At 39.3% G+C, this 18146-nt stretch overlaps 1 protein-coding gene across 1 annotated transcript in view; it reads right to left on the reverse strand.

The window, feature by feature from the left end:
* Cubn (cubilin) overlaps nt 1–18146 on the reverse strand; it is a 203154-nt gene that overhangs the window by 46759 nt on the left and 138249 nt on the right. The window contains 8 exon segments of the mRNA XM_048368018.1: nt 1143–1292; nt 4023–4229; nt 5824–5995; nt 11907–12085; nt 13037–13177; nt 13792–14001; nt 15282–15460; nt 16903–17077. Coding sequence (XP_048223975.1) covers nt 1143–1292; nt 4023–4229; nt 5824–5995; nt 11907–12085; nt 13037–13177; nt 13792–14001; nt 15282–15460; nt 16903–17077 — 1413 coding nt within the window.

An 18146-nucleotide genomic window follows, 5' to 3' on the forward strand; every position in this document is an offset into this window, starting at 1 on the left:
TGTAACATGATTCAGAGGGACAATGTCAAACACAAAAGTGTGTCAGTCAGAGCATAAACAACCATGACCCCTGTCTTCGAGGTGGATCATTAGTTTTAGGTGACAAGGTAGGAAGAAACATATGACACTGGTCTTCCAGATAAGGAAGGGCTGGAGATGAAACCTTTATACAAAGTTTGACATTTAGAAGGACTGCCATTATTAGTGAAAAAGGAGGAAAGAACATTCTAATTACCATGAGTAGTGGCAAGGACTCATGCTGCCCATCTTGGGCTAAATTATTACGTACAACCTCTGAATATCACAGGTGCAAATGCAACATAAAACTATTTCAACTAACATGCCATAATATAAGCAATACAAACAGCCCGACCAAGTATGTCTTGTCCAAACCATGAAAGAATGATTCCAAGAGAAAAATGTCAGTATGATGGGTCACATTGTTCTAGGACCATAATGTGTGGAAAACTATCATCTTAATAGAAAAACATCTGAAAAAAATTTACACTACCTCTGTTAAAAAAATAAACTCTTTGTACACTAAGAACTGAAAAAACTTTCTCTGATGTGACAAAGGGCTTTTTGAAACCCAAGAACAATCAAATTATTTAACAATGAAACATCATAAATATTTATGTGGAGGTCAGAAACACAATACATTCGTCTTTTCTGTTCAATATTATGTTGGCGATCCTAACTAGTGAAATAAGGCATGAAAAAAGAAGAAAAGATTGGTTACCTAGAATATTCAAGGAATATCAGAGACAAAAAGATACAGGAAGTACCTTTTCTGTTTTTTGTTGGTCAGGGACTGCACTTCAGCTTTTTTGCTCAAGGCTGGCACTCTACCACTTGAGCCACACTTGCACTTCCAGCTGTTAAGTGGTTAATTGGAGCTAAGTCTCAGACTTTTCTGCCTGGGCTGGCTTCGAACTGTGAGCCTCAGATCTCAGCCTCCCGAGTAGCTAGTATTACAGGTATGAAGCACAAAACCCTGGGTTCTAAAGTAACTTTGTTGTAAAGATAAAAGTAATTATTAAGTTCCTGGATAGTAATTCCTACATGGATATATCTTATGGGAAAAATATAAATTGACTATTAGTTGATTGCCAGAGATTGAGACCTTAATTGCTGAGTCTTACCTGTAAAGAAATACTTTATGTTGAATCCAGAACGCTCATCACGATCATTGGTGAAAAAGTGTACCCACACTTGAGGATGAGGTATAATTAATGGAAATAAGGGGCGTGTTGGACCACAAAATTGGGCTATCAGAGGCCCATCAGGATTACCTGAAGAAAATAGTAGACCAAGTATATTATTTAGAATCTACAGAGAAATGTATTTTAATGAATTACGTAGAAACATATAAGAAAAAGTACTCCACTCATTCACTGACACACATAATTTCAGATGTAGTAGTGCTCATTGTACTTCAGCCAGCTGCAAAAGAACTAAGTTCTCCACTGGAAGGAAGCTCAACAACAACAAAAGATGTCATTTGGTATGGACAGAGCTCAACTATAGATTCCTGATTGTTCAGTTTGCCTTTTCATAATTGTTTAAGCATATATGAACATAAATAATAACAATTTTTTAATTTATTTTTCAGACAGATTCTCATGATGTAGCCCAGAATGGCATCTAATTCAACAATCTTCCTATTCCAGCTCCAGAGAACTGGGATTACAGGGTATAGTATCATGTTCAGCTGCAATTAATTTGAAATCTTTTTGGATATTCGTAGGAGAGGAACACGTAGGCGCAGCTGAACACAGAAAATAGTATTTGTTGAAATGAACTCCAGGAAGTAGAAAGTGGGTATCCTTTTCTTTGTTGCTATTTTTCTTTTCATTTCCTTTTGTTTGGTTTGTTTACCTGTCGTTGGGAGGGTAATGGGGGGTGGGAGAGTACAGAACTGGTGGGACAAAGAGTGAACAAATGCAGTAGTGACACACACTGGACAATATGTTGGAAATGAACTCTTGTGTGTGGGGACAGGATGGAAAAACTGGATGAGGAAAGGGGTGACATTTCTGGAAAAGAAATGTACTCATCATCCGACTTATGTAGCTTAGTATATCAACTTTGGTTGATATAACTTGGTATATCAACCTTGGTATATCAACTTTGCAATAACAATAAATTATTATGTATTTTAACAGGGGATTTCTATAGGTTACATTTAAGTACATAGGCATGCATACATATTATTTTAATACCATTGTTTGTCCTTGTTAAAATTCATTAAATATGGAATAACACTGAGACAAAGTGTATTACGAACAGTGACAAAATACACCCCAGGATGGAAGTGAAAAATGCCTAACATTTTAAAGATTTCTTTCCTGTACCCAATCAACTGAAATGAACAGAATATTTAGCACTCAAACTGAGAACTGTCAGCTTTGAACTGGATGTGTTTTATGAAGATTACTTTTCACAGAAATTTGATTAACAATTATAGAGTACCTCGAGAGCACACATTTATCTGCTCCCTATTTGTTCTGTCAGCTGAACATCACTGCCCTTATAAATCAGTGAGACAGAGTATTCTGTCTAAACCAGAAGGAATAAAGAAATGATTGCATTTAACAGACTGAAATTTAATATATAGTCGTTCCTCTGCTGGGTTCTCTTAAGCCGGGGGTTTTGAGCCCTTATAAATGGAGAGCCTTTGCTAGAATTTCAGGTTGGACGTTGTCAAACTACAACTTGCTTTGCTCTTATCCTAGTGCATCCCTCTCAGAACCAGGATGAGTCTTTTGTCTATGACTACAGACTATGAGATTCTCCTTCTTGCAAAGTTCTGCCTTCCCTTTCTCCAAGATGGCTACCAGTGATTTCGAAAGCTGACCAAGAAAATCTCTGCCAACTGATTTGGCTTTGCTGCCCTCAATCTTCTTTTAATGTCTGGAAGACAGTGGATGGAGCTAAGCAACGCTGTGACAGTACAGTTTCCTCTTCTATTCACTTATTAACTGAGAACGTGTTTAACAACAGGAGCAAGCTAGTGAATAAAATGTTCCAGAGAAAAGCAAACGTGATTTATTTCCATGAATATGGGGTTGTTTTGTTTGGTTGGGTTTTCTTTTTAGGGTTTTATTTGGTGGTACTGGGATTTGAACCCATGGCTTTACTTAAGGCAGGTACTTGAGCCATGACTCCAGCCCTTTTTACTTTGATTATTTTAAGATGGGGATGGGTTAAGTGCTTCCCAGATAATTAGAATATGTGTGCTATACCATGCCCAGCTTTTCAGTTGTTGAGAAGGCATCTTGTGAATTTTGGTTTTGCATTAGGATCTTCCTAATCTCAGGCAGCAGAAAGATAGGATTTTAAGTATGAACTACTACACCTGGCTGGATATAGTATTTTTTTTTTTAATTCGGAAGGGAAGTTCAGTTTATCAAGTACCCCTCCACCAATCTTCGCCCTCTCTCTCTCCTTCCCTTCATTCCTCTCTTCCACCTTCCCTTTCTTCCTTATTTTTTATTTTTTATTTTTTGCATTACTTGTGTTTTAACTCAGAACTTCACACTCTCGAGGTTATGCCATGCCTCAAGAACATTTCTGCACTGGTCATTTTGAGATTGGTTCTTATTTTATGCCCAGGCCTGCACCTGCACCTGGATTACAATCCTCCTATTTTGTTTCCCACAGTAGTAGGAAGGAGGGCGATAGCACCCACATCCAGCTTTATCCGGTGAGATAGAACTCCCAGTCTCAGCCTTCCACCTAGATAGCTGGGATGGCAGGCTGGGACCACTGTGCTCAGCTCTTGGTTGAGGAGCTGCTAAGATTCCAGGTGTGATCCATCACACTTATCCCTTGATCCGTCTCTTAATCATGAAGAAGAATCATGAAGTTCAGTGCCTTGGAAATAACTTTTGTTTCCCCAAAGTTGTTTTGGATCTTAGGTGCCTATAGCAGGCATGTAACTCTTTATCACTGGCCATCTCCAGGCATATGGAGAATATCACAAATAAACAGCACGGTTTGTTTGTTTTAAATCAACTCACCCAGTCGAAACTCAAGGGCATCAGAATGACAGTCTTGTTGGTTCTCCAGGAAAAAATGCATGAACTGGATGTAAATGGATGAATTATCTTGTTTTGGATTGCTGATAGTCCATTCACAGTTGAGGTTCTTTGAATACTTAGTGAGTCTACTAAAACCAGGCGAAGTAAAGCCTCCTCCAAGGACATTTGAAAGAGATCCACCACACACTAAGAAAACACAAGGCAACAGAGAAATTAACAGTAAGAGTTGTATCCTGAGAAGGTACCAACAATCCAGAGGCAGCAATTCAAATAAATATACCATCATCACTTTATCAAGCTGGATTTTTTTTCTTCTTTATTGTTTCCTTGCTTGCTTGCTTTTGCTATACAGGACTGAATTTAGGGTCTCACATTTTTCCATACCCTCAGCCCTCTTGATTTTTTAGTTGTTTTTTGTTTTGTTTTGTTTTTTCAGATGGAGTCTCAGAGTAATTTAAATGAGCTGGCCTAGGACAACGGTGCTCCTGTCACTGCCTTACAAGTCCCTGGAATACAAGCAGGAATTACCATGCCACGACCATCACTCATTTTTTTATACACCATCAGGATGGTAGATAAGTAGCTTGTAAATTATGAAGGAAATTACTGTGGGTTTAATGAAGAAAAACTAGGCAAAAAAGAAAAGAAAGAAAGCAACAATTCACTAATTGAGAGATGATTGGTATTCTTATAGAAAGGAATTGCCTGGCTCACAGTTACAAATAAGTGGGTTTAAAAAAAAAGTTCCTGTTGTTTTAGACTACATGGTTGTATGTCGGTACTTCCAAATTTTGGCTTTTTGTCAATTGAATGTTTTATTTAGAGGAATACTCAAATATTCTGGTAGCTGGTCCGAGTAGCGTCTGATTTGCAATTGCCTACTGGATCCAAAATTTGATTCGATCAAAAAGACCATAAAGGGGGCTAAGAATATGGCCTAGTATTAAAGTGTTCGCTTCATATACATGAAGCCCTGGGTTCAATTCCTCAGCACCACATATATAGAAAAGGCCGGAAGTGGCACTATGGCTCAAGTGGTAGATTGCTAGCCTTGAGCAAAAAGAAGCCAGGGACAGTGCTCAGGCCCTGAGTTCAAGCCCCAGGACTGGCAAAAAACAAAAAGACAACACAGTTCTCAGGTAATAAAAAAACTGGCCCTTCTAACTTATGGATGAATGCCTCATACTCCAAACAAATAAGGCAATCTTTAAAAATCAATTCACTTCCATGCCCCCTAAACTTAAGATCCTTTAGATAACAAGATCGACCAAAATAGTAGGAAGATATTTACAGTCAAGGCCACATTTGTTTTAATTAATATGGTAAATTAATATAATACATAAATGTAATAGTCTATATTAAAGGCAAATCCTTCATTTATTTTCACCAGAAATATGAAGGAGGATGGATGACTAAAAAACGAAATTGAGTGCCATCTGTCCCCAATAAAAGTACTTACTTTCATAGACTATTGCTGTTCAAGATGGTCTCTTCAGCCCCAAAGAATTAACCAGGGATTGGACCCAATCCTAATTATACCTATACATAGAACTGTGCTAGAAGTTCACCTAATGGTATTTTGGTATATAAACCATAAACCATGTTTGTTTCTGAAATGATAATTTTTTCCCTATGTGGACTGGACTTTTATCAACTTGTGTTGAGGACTCCAGGTATAACTTGGTACAGGGAGGAAAATGCTGGAGCCTCTATGGCTGTTGCCAGTGTCAGTGAGGCATCCCCAGTTACAAGGAGGAGTAATTACGACATCCCTCATTACCTGCATCTTCACTGGATGTATAGGAAGCAGTGAAGCCTCCATAGGTCATCGATCCATCAGTGAAATACACGACTTTCATGGTGTTCCCCGAAGACTTTATCTCAGTGCTGGCGTTCACCCTGCTGCACAGCTTCTCCAGCTGGGGGGAGTTGCTTCGAATGCCATTGTACACCTGTTGGAGAAGTAATTTGGCCTTTCAATATGGAACCCATATAACTCAGTGTTTCCTAGGAGGTGATATTCTCAGCTCAGATCTACCTTCCTCTATGGAAACCCTGTGCAAGCATGATACAGTGAGCAGCACCGATCCTAGCACCATAGGTAGTATCCATCCTCCTACTACACCCTGGGAATGTGTTGTGGCCTCAGGAAAAAAGTGAAAAAGTCTTGTAGGAATGAAGGTCTTTGTGCCCCATAGTAACCAAGGAAAAGCTGTTGTATAATTTGCCAGTGGAAATTGCACCCCCCATGTGAGGTAGATGTGCCCTCATGTTTATCCCAAAGTTCACAGAATTTATGACAGGCAATTTTTATACCAATGTCTCAGGACTTTCAATATTCAAAATTAAGGCTTCAATGTTACTTTCTAGTGATTTCAAGTGCACAATAATTCAAATATTTTTAAATATTGAACAAAATCAATCTTAATATAAAATAATGGTTCTTTCTTAATTACTTATAGATCTGAAGCTTGAACTTCCCTACTTATTTGATTTTTAAGGGGTCATTATTGATTTCAAAATATTAACTTTAGCTATTTGCATAGCTATAATAATTGGCAAAGTATAAAACCCCAAGTGAATATTTTATTATGTCTGGTTTTCAGAGTGTGAATATAATCAAGAAGTAAAGCAATAATCCACTAATTGAGTAATGGTTGGAATTCTTCTAGAAAGGATTTTCCTGGCTCACAGTCAGCAATAAGACTCCAACTCTCACAGCAATACCCTGTGCACAAGAATATGTCCCATTCTAAAAGATTCAAGCTTTTCTTTAATAAAAATGTCTGTCCTTTATTGAGCAGACTATGATCCAGTCTCTGATCACCACATACCCTGACCTCTCAGCATACAACAGGATGCTGCTTTTGAGATGGGGATATGAAAACAACCCGATCAATTCAGAGGACTAGGAATACTCAATCTAAGACTCAAATTCTCACTCCCTGCCACAAAGCAAAGCACAAAGAAACAGAAGATAAGAAAAACCTCCATAATACAGAACATAGGCTAGGACAACGCGGAGCTAGAATCGAAGGAGATGTGCTGGAAAGTGAGAACAATGTCCTTCCTGCCTCTGCATCTGCCTTTCCCAAAGAATCCTAGTGGCTGGGAATGGTCCTGTTACCTCTCCATCGCACAGACTTCTGCTTTCAGAAGCAGCCACAGTGCTTTGCCATTCTTGTCCTCTAATCCATTTTATACCCTGAGCCTACAAATCGCAGAATACAAGTAGATAGAGATAGGCACAGAAAGAAGATGGGCTGTAAAAATCCATGGGAGGTAGAAACAGACACCAGTCTCACTGTCCCCCACTTTAGGTGGCACAGTTTTTCCTTTTTTCCGCCGGAATGCTCAGCTAGGTCTCTGGGTTTATGTTTAGTCTACTTGAAGAAGGGATTAGGAAATGTGTACTTCATTCAATGCTGCCTGTTCCACCTGCAGGTGTTAGAAAAGGCTTTTAAAAAAATGTGTTTTGAGGTGGGGAATATGGCCTAGTGGTAGAGTGCTTGCCTCGTATACATGAAGCCCTGGGTTTGATTCCTCAGTACCACATATATAGAAAAAGCAGGAAGTGGTGCTGTGGTTCAAGTGGTAGAGTGCTAGCCTTGAGCAAAAAGAAGCCAGGAACAGTGCTCAGGCCATGAGTTCAACCCCCAGGCCTGAAAAAAAATGTGTTTTGTAACTAAAACACAGACAGAACAAAGCTAACAAATATTTGATTAGACTGGAGAGAAGAAAGAAAAAAAGTAAACACTGAATATGTAAAAAAAAATTTTCAAAGTAAAGTAATGTGTGCATTATACTTAAAGAAATTAATCCTGACAATGGTTCCTTGAAGGAATTTTAACCTCCCCAAGTGTGAAGACATGTTAGACCTAGTATTCATAGGTTTCCCTACTTGAAGTCCAATCTTACCCTCAGCTACTGCTCACGAAGCCCTAAGTTCAGAGCCCCAGCTATGCAATAGAGATTCTAATCAAACTGTTCAAGCTGCAGTCCTAACTATGAATGAACAGACAAGTCTCAGACGTCCAGGGAAAGGTCTACTATGAAAGGCAGAGACCAATATGACTAGACAGAAGACAGAAGTGGAAAGGAAATTGACTCTACAAGAAGCAATATAAAACTCCTAAATATGATTAATACATTCATAAATAGGAATATATTGAGCAATATAATAGTTGACTCTATACATGCAAGTAATTGTGGTAAAATAATCACAGTTTCAAGCATGCAGGTTTGGGGAGAGGGGGAGCCTATCACCTGCGCTCATTTCCTTAGGGAACCACCAGAGCATCTGTTTTAAGAAGAGGAGGAAATGGAGAAAGGGAAGTGTGTAGCACCACGCAGCCAGGTGGAGGCCCCAGAGAGGACTGAAGGGAAATCCTGAGATGACAGCTGGAATCCAACTTGCAGATGGCACATAAAAGCTCAAGGAAGGTTAGCAATAAGAAAATAAATGAATCATTCGTTGTGCTTTATTATACAGAAATGTACTCTAGGGCTGGGAATATGGCTTAGTGGCAAGAGCGCTTGCCTCATATACATGAAGCCCTGGGTTTGATTCCTCAGCACCACATATACAGAAAATGGCCAAAAGTGGCACGGTGGCTCAAGTGGCAGAGTGCTAGCCTTGAGCAAAAAGAAGCCAGGGACAGTGCTCAGGCCCTGAGTTCAAGCCCCAGGACTGGCAAAAAAAAATGTTCTCTAAGTTAGGACCTGGGTGGAAGAACTAGTGACTCTGAATAGAAAACCAAGAACATGTAAAAATAACTATTATTATTATTATTTGGGAAAATATAAGTATGGCATCAATGACTAAGGTATGTGGAAATGACAAGTCAGTTCTAGCTCAAAATTTGTAGTGATTGTTGTACATTTTTGTTTTATTATTTCAGTGTTAACATTATGAGTTCATATTATTTTTCTTCTGTATAGCATGTCTGGATCTTGTGGTAAATAATGCTTGCAATCATAGTAATCAGTGTGATTTAAGTATCATTGAAACTAATGAAATAAACTCAAAGCAGATAATCCCACATATGTGAAAATTTTAGTAGTAGGTGTTTCGGGTGACAACATTTTATATACTTTTTCATCTGAATAACAAAATTTTGCTTGATATTCAGCTATTATATTTATAATCACAGGAAGTTTAAAATTAAATATTCAAATGAATTCATATCACATAACTATGGTCCCATGACATTATGCACTGCACAGAAGAGATAAGAAAATGCCAGAAAACATGGTACAGTAGGAGTCATTAGTCCTCTTATACTTCATCTTTGTCTACATACCTATTCACTGAATAATGGGAGAAATGTTCCTTTCCTATTAACAAAATTATTCTAACATTTCCTGGCTGCCATATAAAATATTGGGGTCTGCATTTTCAGTATCTGAAAAAAGGCATTTCAGTTCATTAGACATTAAAACTTGGGAAAATTTGGAGGTTATCTGAGATATGGAAGCTATGGAGTATCACGAGATGTTTTCAGTCATTCTGAAATTCACTATCCAATCGTGAAGACAGAATCTGAAAACAAAAGCAGGTTTTGTTTTTAAAAAGTTAACAATTACTATCTCTTTGACACGTAGGCACTGGTGATTGGGTAGTGAATGAAATAAACAGACAAACAAACTCCTGTGAGCACATTGGCTGGTTTAAGTTCTGGGAAATGACAGGGCCAGGGAGCAAAATGGACTTCACTTAATACAAGGCACTTAGGAAAGGCCTCGCAGCTCCTTCACTGGAGCAGAGACTCAAAGGCAGTGAGAATGTGGGCCACACCCATCTAAGACGACCATCCCAAAAGGAGGCAATGGGACAATGGTGGATGCTAAGGCCTGAGGTGGGAGCCTCAGCCTATTCAAGAAGCCATGGTACCTTGATCCTAGAGAACAGACAGCAAAGAAGATGAGACAGAAAAACAAAACTAAACAAGAAAAAAAAATACAATTAGGGGCTAGGAATATGGCCTAGTGGTAAAGTGCTCATCTCATATACATGAAGCCCTGGGTTCGATTCTCAGCACCACATATATAGACAAAGCGCTGTGGCTCAAGTGGCAGAGTGCTAGCCTTGAGCAAAAAGAGGCCACGGACAGTGCTCAGGCCCTGAGTTCAAGCCCCAGGACTGGCAAAAAAGACGAAACCAAACAAGAAGATGAGACAGAAAGGGGCAGCAGATACTGTCAGGATGGATGGGATTTTGTAATGATCTAGTCTAGTATTTTCCTCTGAAAAAGAATTTTTTTGTTTTGGTGGTGGTGTTTGAACTCAGGACCTGGGTGTTGTCCCTCCGGTTTTTTGCTCAAGGTTGGCACTCTACCACTTTGAGCCCCAGTTTTCTGGAGGTTAATTGATTTTCCTTCCCAGGCTGCCTTCGAACCACCATCCTCAGATCTCAGCATCCTGAATATCTAGGATTATACGCATGAGTCACAGGCTCCTGTCCATTAAAAGAATTTTCATGGGGGCAACATAATTCTGTTGAAGTGCTAGAGACTGAACCTCTGGAGTCTTGTACACACTAAGTAAATGAGCTCAGACTCCACAATCGACCTGATTTGACTTAGATTTGAAATCCTCATACCTACTTCTCCAGTTAGAGTATAGGGAGACAAGAGACATGAGGTGGGAAGATTCTGATATTTATTTAAAGATCTAACTAATGGAACTTCTTTATAGCTTCAACAACGAATGGGGAAAAAAAAAACCTCCAGAACCATCATCAAGATTTGGAACTGAGGTACCAGAAACTGAAATTAGTATCAACTGATAAAACAAACACTGTAGAAAGGCAGTTGGCTGTAAAGTGAAGTGAGTCAGACCCAAAGAAACATGGACTCTATGGTCTCCCTCATAGGGAATAATTAGCACAGGTTTAGGCTAGTCACAGCAGAGGATCACAAGAGCCTAATAGCTATGCCCTTATGAACACATAAGATGATGCTAAGTGAAATGAACTCCACGTTATGGAAATGAGTGTTATATCGCTGTTGTAATTACTTTCAATATGCCATGTGAAACCGTAGCTTTTTTTGTTGATGATCCTCTTGTATCCCCTTCCACTGGTTGTCCCCATGCTGTCACTGTATCTCAGATACAGTGATACTGTATATACTGGTATTAGAACTAGGGAAGTGGAAGGGAATATCAAAATCGAGAGACAAAGGATAAAAAGACAAATGACTCCAAAACCATTTGATGTAAAATTCATGGGGGGAGAGAGAAAAGGGAAGGGGGATGGAGGAAAATGAGGGAGGAAGTAACAAATTGTAGAAGAAATGTATCCACTGCCTTACATAGGAAACTGTAACCCCTCTGTACACCATTTTGACAGTAAATAATTATTCCGAAAAAAAGAAAAATCCTAATGTGAATCCAATTTGCATAGTCATAGACTATACACACAGAGTGGTTATTTGCACTGATGGACATCATTTGTTTGCCTTTGTAGAAAAAAGCGAAGAACACGTTCAGCATATTTCTAGCCATATGAGGTTGGTAACCTAGAGAGCTGGTAGCCCTGGCCTCTTGTCAGGACAACTTCCATTCCTCTGGTAAGGAACAGAGCTGTGCTGAGGAAAGCCACTTGCACCTGGCACAGGACAGAAATTTATCCTATGAATGACCATAATGTATGTAGTGACATCGGATAGTCTTTTAAATCAGCATTTACAATTATTTTCACAGCTTATGGTGGCTTTTTTATGTAAAAATCTAGAATTTGCCTGAGATTTGGTGGCTTACATGGCCGTATTCTGACCCAGTTTTCTAACTGATGGATGGGACAATAAGCTCCTTCAACTACAGATTGTGATATCCCAGACGCACCACAAAGAGCACACTTACAATCACGTGTTCCTTCTCACACGATGGCTGCCAGGGCAGATACAAGGCAGTAAAAGTTAAGGTGATCCGCCTTCCTTCCTCCACGGTAATTCTCCACTCACAGAGCCGACCATGACGATGATTAGACAAGTAGTTGGGAGAAAGCGTTCCCATTGGGACTGTTAGCTCTCCACCACACACTGAACAAGCGGGGAAACAAGAGAATTCACAATCAAATCAGAATGACTCGTTCCACAAGGAATGCTTCTAAAACAATTTCTAGAAAAGATAACTGCTCCATTTATTTATTACTATATGATGTGTGTGTGTGCGCGTGCGCGTGTACTGGTCTTGGGGCTTGAACTCAGCCTTTTTGCTCTAGGATAGCACTCTATCCTATGATTTTGTTTCTATGTTGGACATGCAAGCAGGAAATCATGGTTGCTAGCATGCTAGGGAAGCACTCTGCCACTAACCCCATCCCAAGGGAGGAATTATTGTTGTATGTATGTGAGCAAGCACTTTTAAGGAACATACATAATTTCACTTCTAATCTCAATAGATGATAGCCGCCTGAAAGTTCTTAATTGACATCATGGCCTAAGAAACTTGTAGTAAACTTAAAGAAAACTAAATTATCTAATTTCTTAGACCAGAGCTTGTACTACTTGATTTTGTCAGAGTACTGGAGCATATGAATTCTGGGTAACTCCAGGATTAATGAATCGTGTCCTTTTCAACCCCTTAATGCAGCTTTCTAATGCTCATATCATTTCTTTGTAGAAGTTATCATATTAGTAATGCTTTATTTTTTGGTTGGTTGTGGGGCTGGAACTCTGGGTCTGGACACTGTCCCTGAGCTCTTCAGCCCAAAGCTAGAGCTCTACCACTTTGAGTCAAGCACCACTTCCTGTTTTCTGGTGGTTAACTGGAGATAAGAGTCTCATGGATTTTCCTCCTGTGTGAGTTTTGAACCACAATCCTCAGATCTCAGGCTCCTGAGTAGCTAGGATTATAGATATTAGCCACCAGTGCCTGATGGATGAACACTGTAAGGGCTAAGAAGATGGTCGTTGTAATGCCAGTGCTAGCATGATGCCCCTATACTGTGAGGAATCAATCATTTTTCTCAAATAAATCAATAAACTTACTTTCAATGCTGGATTGAAACTGCATTCTGAATCCTGAGGCAGCAACAGAGCCATCTGTGACAAATCTGACCAAGGCAACATTGCTACTAGTTACTACACTGTCAGGAATGGTGTTTCCACAGTATCTGCCCAAAAGATGTCCTGTGAGAGTCAAACGGAAATTATATAAGTATGTATAAATATATATGCATATTTTATATATGCATATTTCTTTTAACCACTACTTGAGGCATTCATCAGGTGCAAACAAAATAAGGAGGGATAAAATTATTTCATGAAGAAGCAATAACTACTGCCAAGGAAAGCAAAGAGCCATAAGTAAATGTCCATGTATTCAAGTGTCTCAGCACAAAGAAAGCTGGTTTGTGTGGTTAAGGAAATGGTGAGTCAACAGTCGCGAGGATGCATTTGACATGAATCTCCTTTCCCGTCATTAGTCTACAACAAATATAACCCCAACAATTATATTTGGGCCTGAGTCTCAGCAGGACAAGTTCCTTTCCTCCCATAGCATTCTCTCCATGTGGGCTTCAGCATTAGCTCCAGAATGAGCACTGGGGCTCTGGGCATCCACGTTGAAGGAGTAGGCTCCAGAGAAAGAATTGCTGTGTTGCCCATAGAGGATCGATGGCTATTTTGCTATAGAAAGTAGACATAGGTTATATGCCTTCCTCAGAAGTAAAGAAACTTTAGTGGCTGAACAGGTACATGAGAAAGTAAACACTCATAACGGGGAGCCCACATAGTTTACCAACCAGGTATAGAGCTGTCCCAGATCTCCACAAAGTCTTTTCCACAGCCAGGAGAATTCTGAAGGCTAAAATGTTCAAAACTGATGGTGAGAAAGTGTCCCTGGAGACCCTGGAGATGCCACTGGCAGACTGAATTGTGTGGATACTGAAGGGTTGGGTAGCCAGGGCTGTCAACCACTCCGCTTTGCCCTTCTACAGTTCCTCCACATTGAGCTACATAAAACGAGAGAAGAAAGATTCTATTACACTTCATTTAAATAAATTAAACCAGCACATTTGAAAAGTACAACAACATATAAACTGAAGCTTCAAAACCTCTGAAAATGTTCAGGGAGCCTTGCCTTGCTTTTTGCAATCTATTGCTCATAGGAAAAGAAACAGTCAATAATGGGAAGTAGAAGATGACCATTGAGTGGTACATTCTGTAATGTCACATTAAGTCTCTACACTACACGAGAGCCATTAGTTGCAAGTACATTTCATGTCAAGAACCAACTGGGAGGCTCATAATGTCTGTTTAGTACCCTGTTCAATGATTCAACAGTGAATCTTTCAACAGACTGCCTAAATTCAGTTAAAACAAGTAATGTGCTTATTGGTGATACCTGCCATTTTTAGTTTCTTTATCAATAAACAATATTCTGTCATAACCAGTTTTGAAAACAGCATTTGATTATCTCTTTATCAGCAGAATGTGATAGCTAGATTGATTTACATGTCATCTGACTCAGGATCTATAACGACTTAGGATATAGGTTAAATTTTGTCATAGCAGGGCTTTTTAAAAGTTTTGCTGTATTAGGGCTGGGGATATGGCCTAGTGGCAAGAGAGCTTGCCTCGTATACATGAGGCCCTGGGTTCGATTCCCCAGCACCACATATACAGAAAATGGCCAGAAGTGGCGCTGTGGCTCAAGTCGCAGAGTGCTAGCCTTGAGCAAAAGGAAGCCAGGGACAGTGCTCAGGCCCTGAGTCCAAGGCCCAGGACTGGCCAAAAAAAAAAAAAATTTTTTTGCTGTATTAAACACATAGGATTGGACAATGTGCAGATTCACCAGATAGCAAATTATAATAATACACATGTGAGCATATTGGACTATGTTTTCAATATGTACTATAATATCTACTTTTTACTGGCATGGACCTCAGAACCAGGCAGGAAGAAAGCTCTACTATTCTGTTACTAACAATAAGATCAAAGTCGGTGTTGTAAATCAAATTGTTTGACAACCAGTTAATTGTTTGAATAATAGTGTACTTATTTCACGGCAAGAGGAAGAAAACAAGAAATCAATGTAACAAGATAAAATGCACAGACATATTTGAAAAAAGGTACGAAATACTCATCTACTAAATATAGTGTCCTTGCATGAAAATGAAAGGATAAATTTATACTGTTAAGTGTTTGTGGTTTTCAGCATCATGTTCATTTTTAAATAATTCTTGAAATTAGACATACGGACTTTTAAAAAGAGGTATATTGTTATTGTTACCTATAGAATACTTGGCCTTGAATCCCATCCGGGTGGGGCTGTTGTCTGACTGAAATTTCAAATACATCATCTCTCTTGAGGAAAAGAGTTTCCCAGGCAAAGATACGCCACACAATGTGGAAAGCAGTGGGGCATTTGAATCAGCTCCATCACGCACTTCCAAGTAACTCGAAGTACAGCTAAAGTGGGGAAAAAATAATCAGTTAAATGTATATGGCCAACTGCTTTAATAATGAAAATGTTACCACCCTTGTTCGAGAACCCTATGAAATCATTGCAGGCAACTTAAGACTCGTGTCCTTTGTTTGTCAGATTGGAATCCCCCTTTTTCTACTTATGCATAATAAAACAAATAAATGACAAATAACAATAACAAATAACAAATAAATAACAAATAATAACAAATAAATAACAAATAATAACAAATAAACAACAAATAACAAATAAAAGTCATGCCATTTTTAAGCTGTATATTTTTTCTAATGATAATACCACATTTCATTAGTAGACCAGAAAAGCAGGCTTTTGTGTACTACACTGAAGAGTATCTATTTGCCTTTCACATCCTATAATAGTTTTACAAATCAAAAAATCATTTTCAAACTGACCCCCACAGAATTCAACAGAACTGGTTTTTGTTTCACAGGATAATCTTATATAGGATGAACTCTTTGTTAGCAGCTTCCAAAACAGGACTAACAGAGTGTCTCAGCTGGGATAGTCTATATCCGTAAAAGAAGCCAAGTCTTTTAATTCATGTTTCCTGCGAATGAAAAACCAGCCAAGTACTAGCCAGTGAGTAGAAGAGTAACACCACACTCAGTGGTCAGATATGGCAAACAACCGCCTGCGAATATGTACATCCTTCTGTCCATCAATCACAAGTGCATATATGAAAATGTATACATACTTTCATCCAAAGAGGAAAAACCCAGAGGTGTTTTTATAGTCTGTATAGGTTTTATCTCCAACACTATACTCTGTGTTGTAATCCTAAAAGATTGCTTATTTAATCAAGCCTTAACAAAGGGGACCGTGTTTGCTTTGGTGCTCTTTCTGACCCTGTGGTGGCCTGGTGTCATGTCATACAAGCTCATTCATTAGACAGCTATTTATCATCCAGAGTGGCTAAGCACATAAATATTCATCTACCCAAAGCACTATATTTTCCTGTGAGAAGAAGAACGGAAAACATAAATCTCCAACAGATAGCCGCACTGTCTCTTGGAGCAAGTTTGCAGGGTCAGGGTTACTGGGACACGATCTTTGTCCACAGTCCGCTCAGCTGACGGGACAGTGAGGTAAGGCTTTGTGGATGGAGCCATGAAGCTTGTCTTTTTGTCTCTAGACTTCCTCTGTACCTCGTACTGCTGAGAAAAGGAATAGATTCTTCTCAGAGGTGACAGCTACAAAATACTAACTTTACAAAAAACAAAACAAACAAACGAAAAAACCTGAGCCGGAAGTGGCGCTTTGGCTCAAGAGGTAGAGTGCTAGCCTTGAGAAAAAAGAAGCCAGGGACAGTGCTCAGGCCCTGAGTTCAAGCTCGAGGACTGGCAAAAACAAAACAAACAAAATACTAACTTTGGGTAGGAGAAACATTAAAATAGAAGAGACCTACTTGGGTGTTTCTTCAATATTGAATTGATTTTCAAACGTCAGGATTACGCTGCGGCCTGGAGGAGCGTATAGAATCCAGATGCATTCACTGTGCTGGGGATAATTGTCAGGGTAGTTGGGGGACATCACATAACCCTCAGAATCAGCATCCTTGATGTAGATGTTACCCCCACAAGCTGTCAGGAAACAAAGGGTAATCAATCAACCCTGCTGCATTTCAGTCTGTATTTCCAGGCTCTGATTTCATTCCATGGGGAATTTTGTTTTCTCTTTGGGCAAGTACAGTCTCAATTTGCTATTAAATGGGGCTCACAGGTATGTCACTAAGTACCTCACTAAATATTATTAGATTAAAGAATGAATAAAGCTGGGCACAGGTGACTCACGCTTGAAATCGTAGCTACTCTGAAGGCTGAGATCTGAGGATCATGGTTTGAAGTCAGCCTGGGTGGGAAAGTCTATGAGACTCATATCCTCAATTAACCACCCCCAAACTGGAAGTGGAGCTGTAGCTCAAAGTGGTAGAGCACTAGCCATAAGCAAAAATGCTCAGAAAAAGAGCCCAGGCTCATCAAGCCCCACCATTTACACACACAAACACACACACAATGAATACTGTACATTCTCTCATAGAACTAACGAAGTGAGGCACCCAGTGCTAGTGACATGGGAAGGGTGTGTAACACATAAGAGTGTGAAGTGGAGAGCAGTTGGACTCAGAGACATGATAAAAAGCTGTGGGTCTTGACATGCTTCAAGCCACATATAACACTGGATTCATACTGTTTTATGTTTTCCGGTTTGAGATATATTTGAAGAACAAGGATACATGACATAAAAATAATGGGTTAGATTTTTAGAGCAAGAAAATAGAAAGGTTTTTTATGCCTGTTTTCTCAAACACCAAAGTATTATTTAAGAAAATGTTCCTTTGGTTAAAAACTAAAGGTAATCTCATTTGGCAATTCTAGTATGCCAATCAGGCAAGTGTAAACATAACTAATAAAATGGCAATGAAATTAAACTGTCCAACAACTTAGCCACAGAGATACTGGCTTTGATAAATGCAAGTAATATTATCATTACTGTCATGCAGATACTTAGTCATATTCTGAATTTATCATTGCCTAGAACTCGCCGTGTGTGTGTGTGTGTGTGTGTGTGTGTGTGTGTGTGTGTGTGTGCGTGTGTGTGCGTGCACCAGTCCTAGAGTTTGAACTCAGGGCCTCGGTAATTTCTCTGAGC

This window comes from Perognathus longimembris, chromosome 18 (assembly GCF_023159225.1).
Source record: "Perognathus longimembris pacificus isolate PPM17 chromosome 18, ASM2315922v1, whole genome shotgun sequence".
NCBI lineage: Eukaryota > Metazoa > Chordata > Mammalia > Rodentia > Heteromyidae > Perognathus > Perognathus longimembris.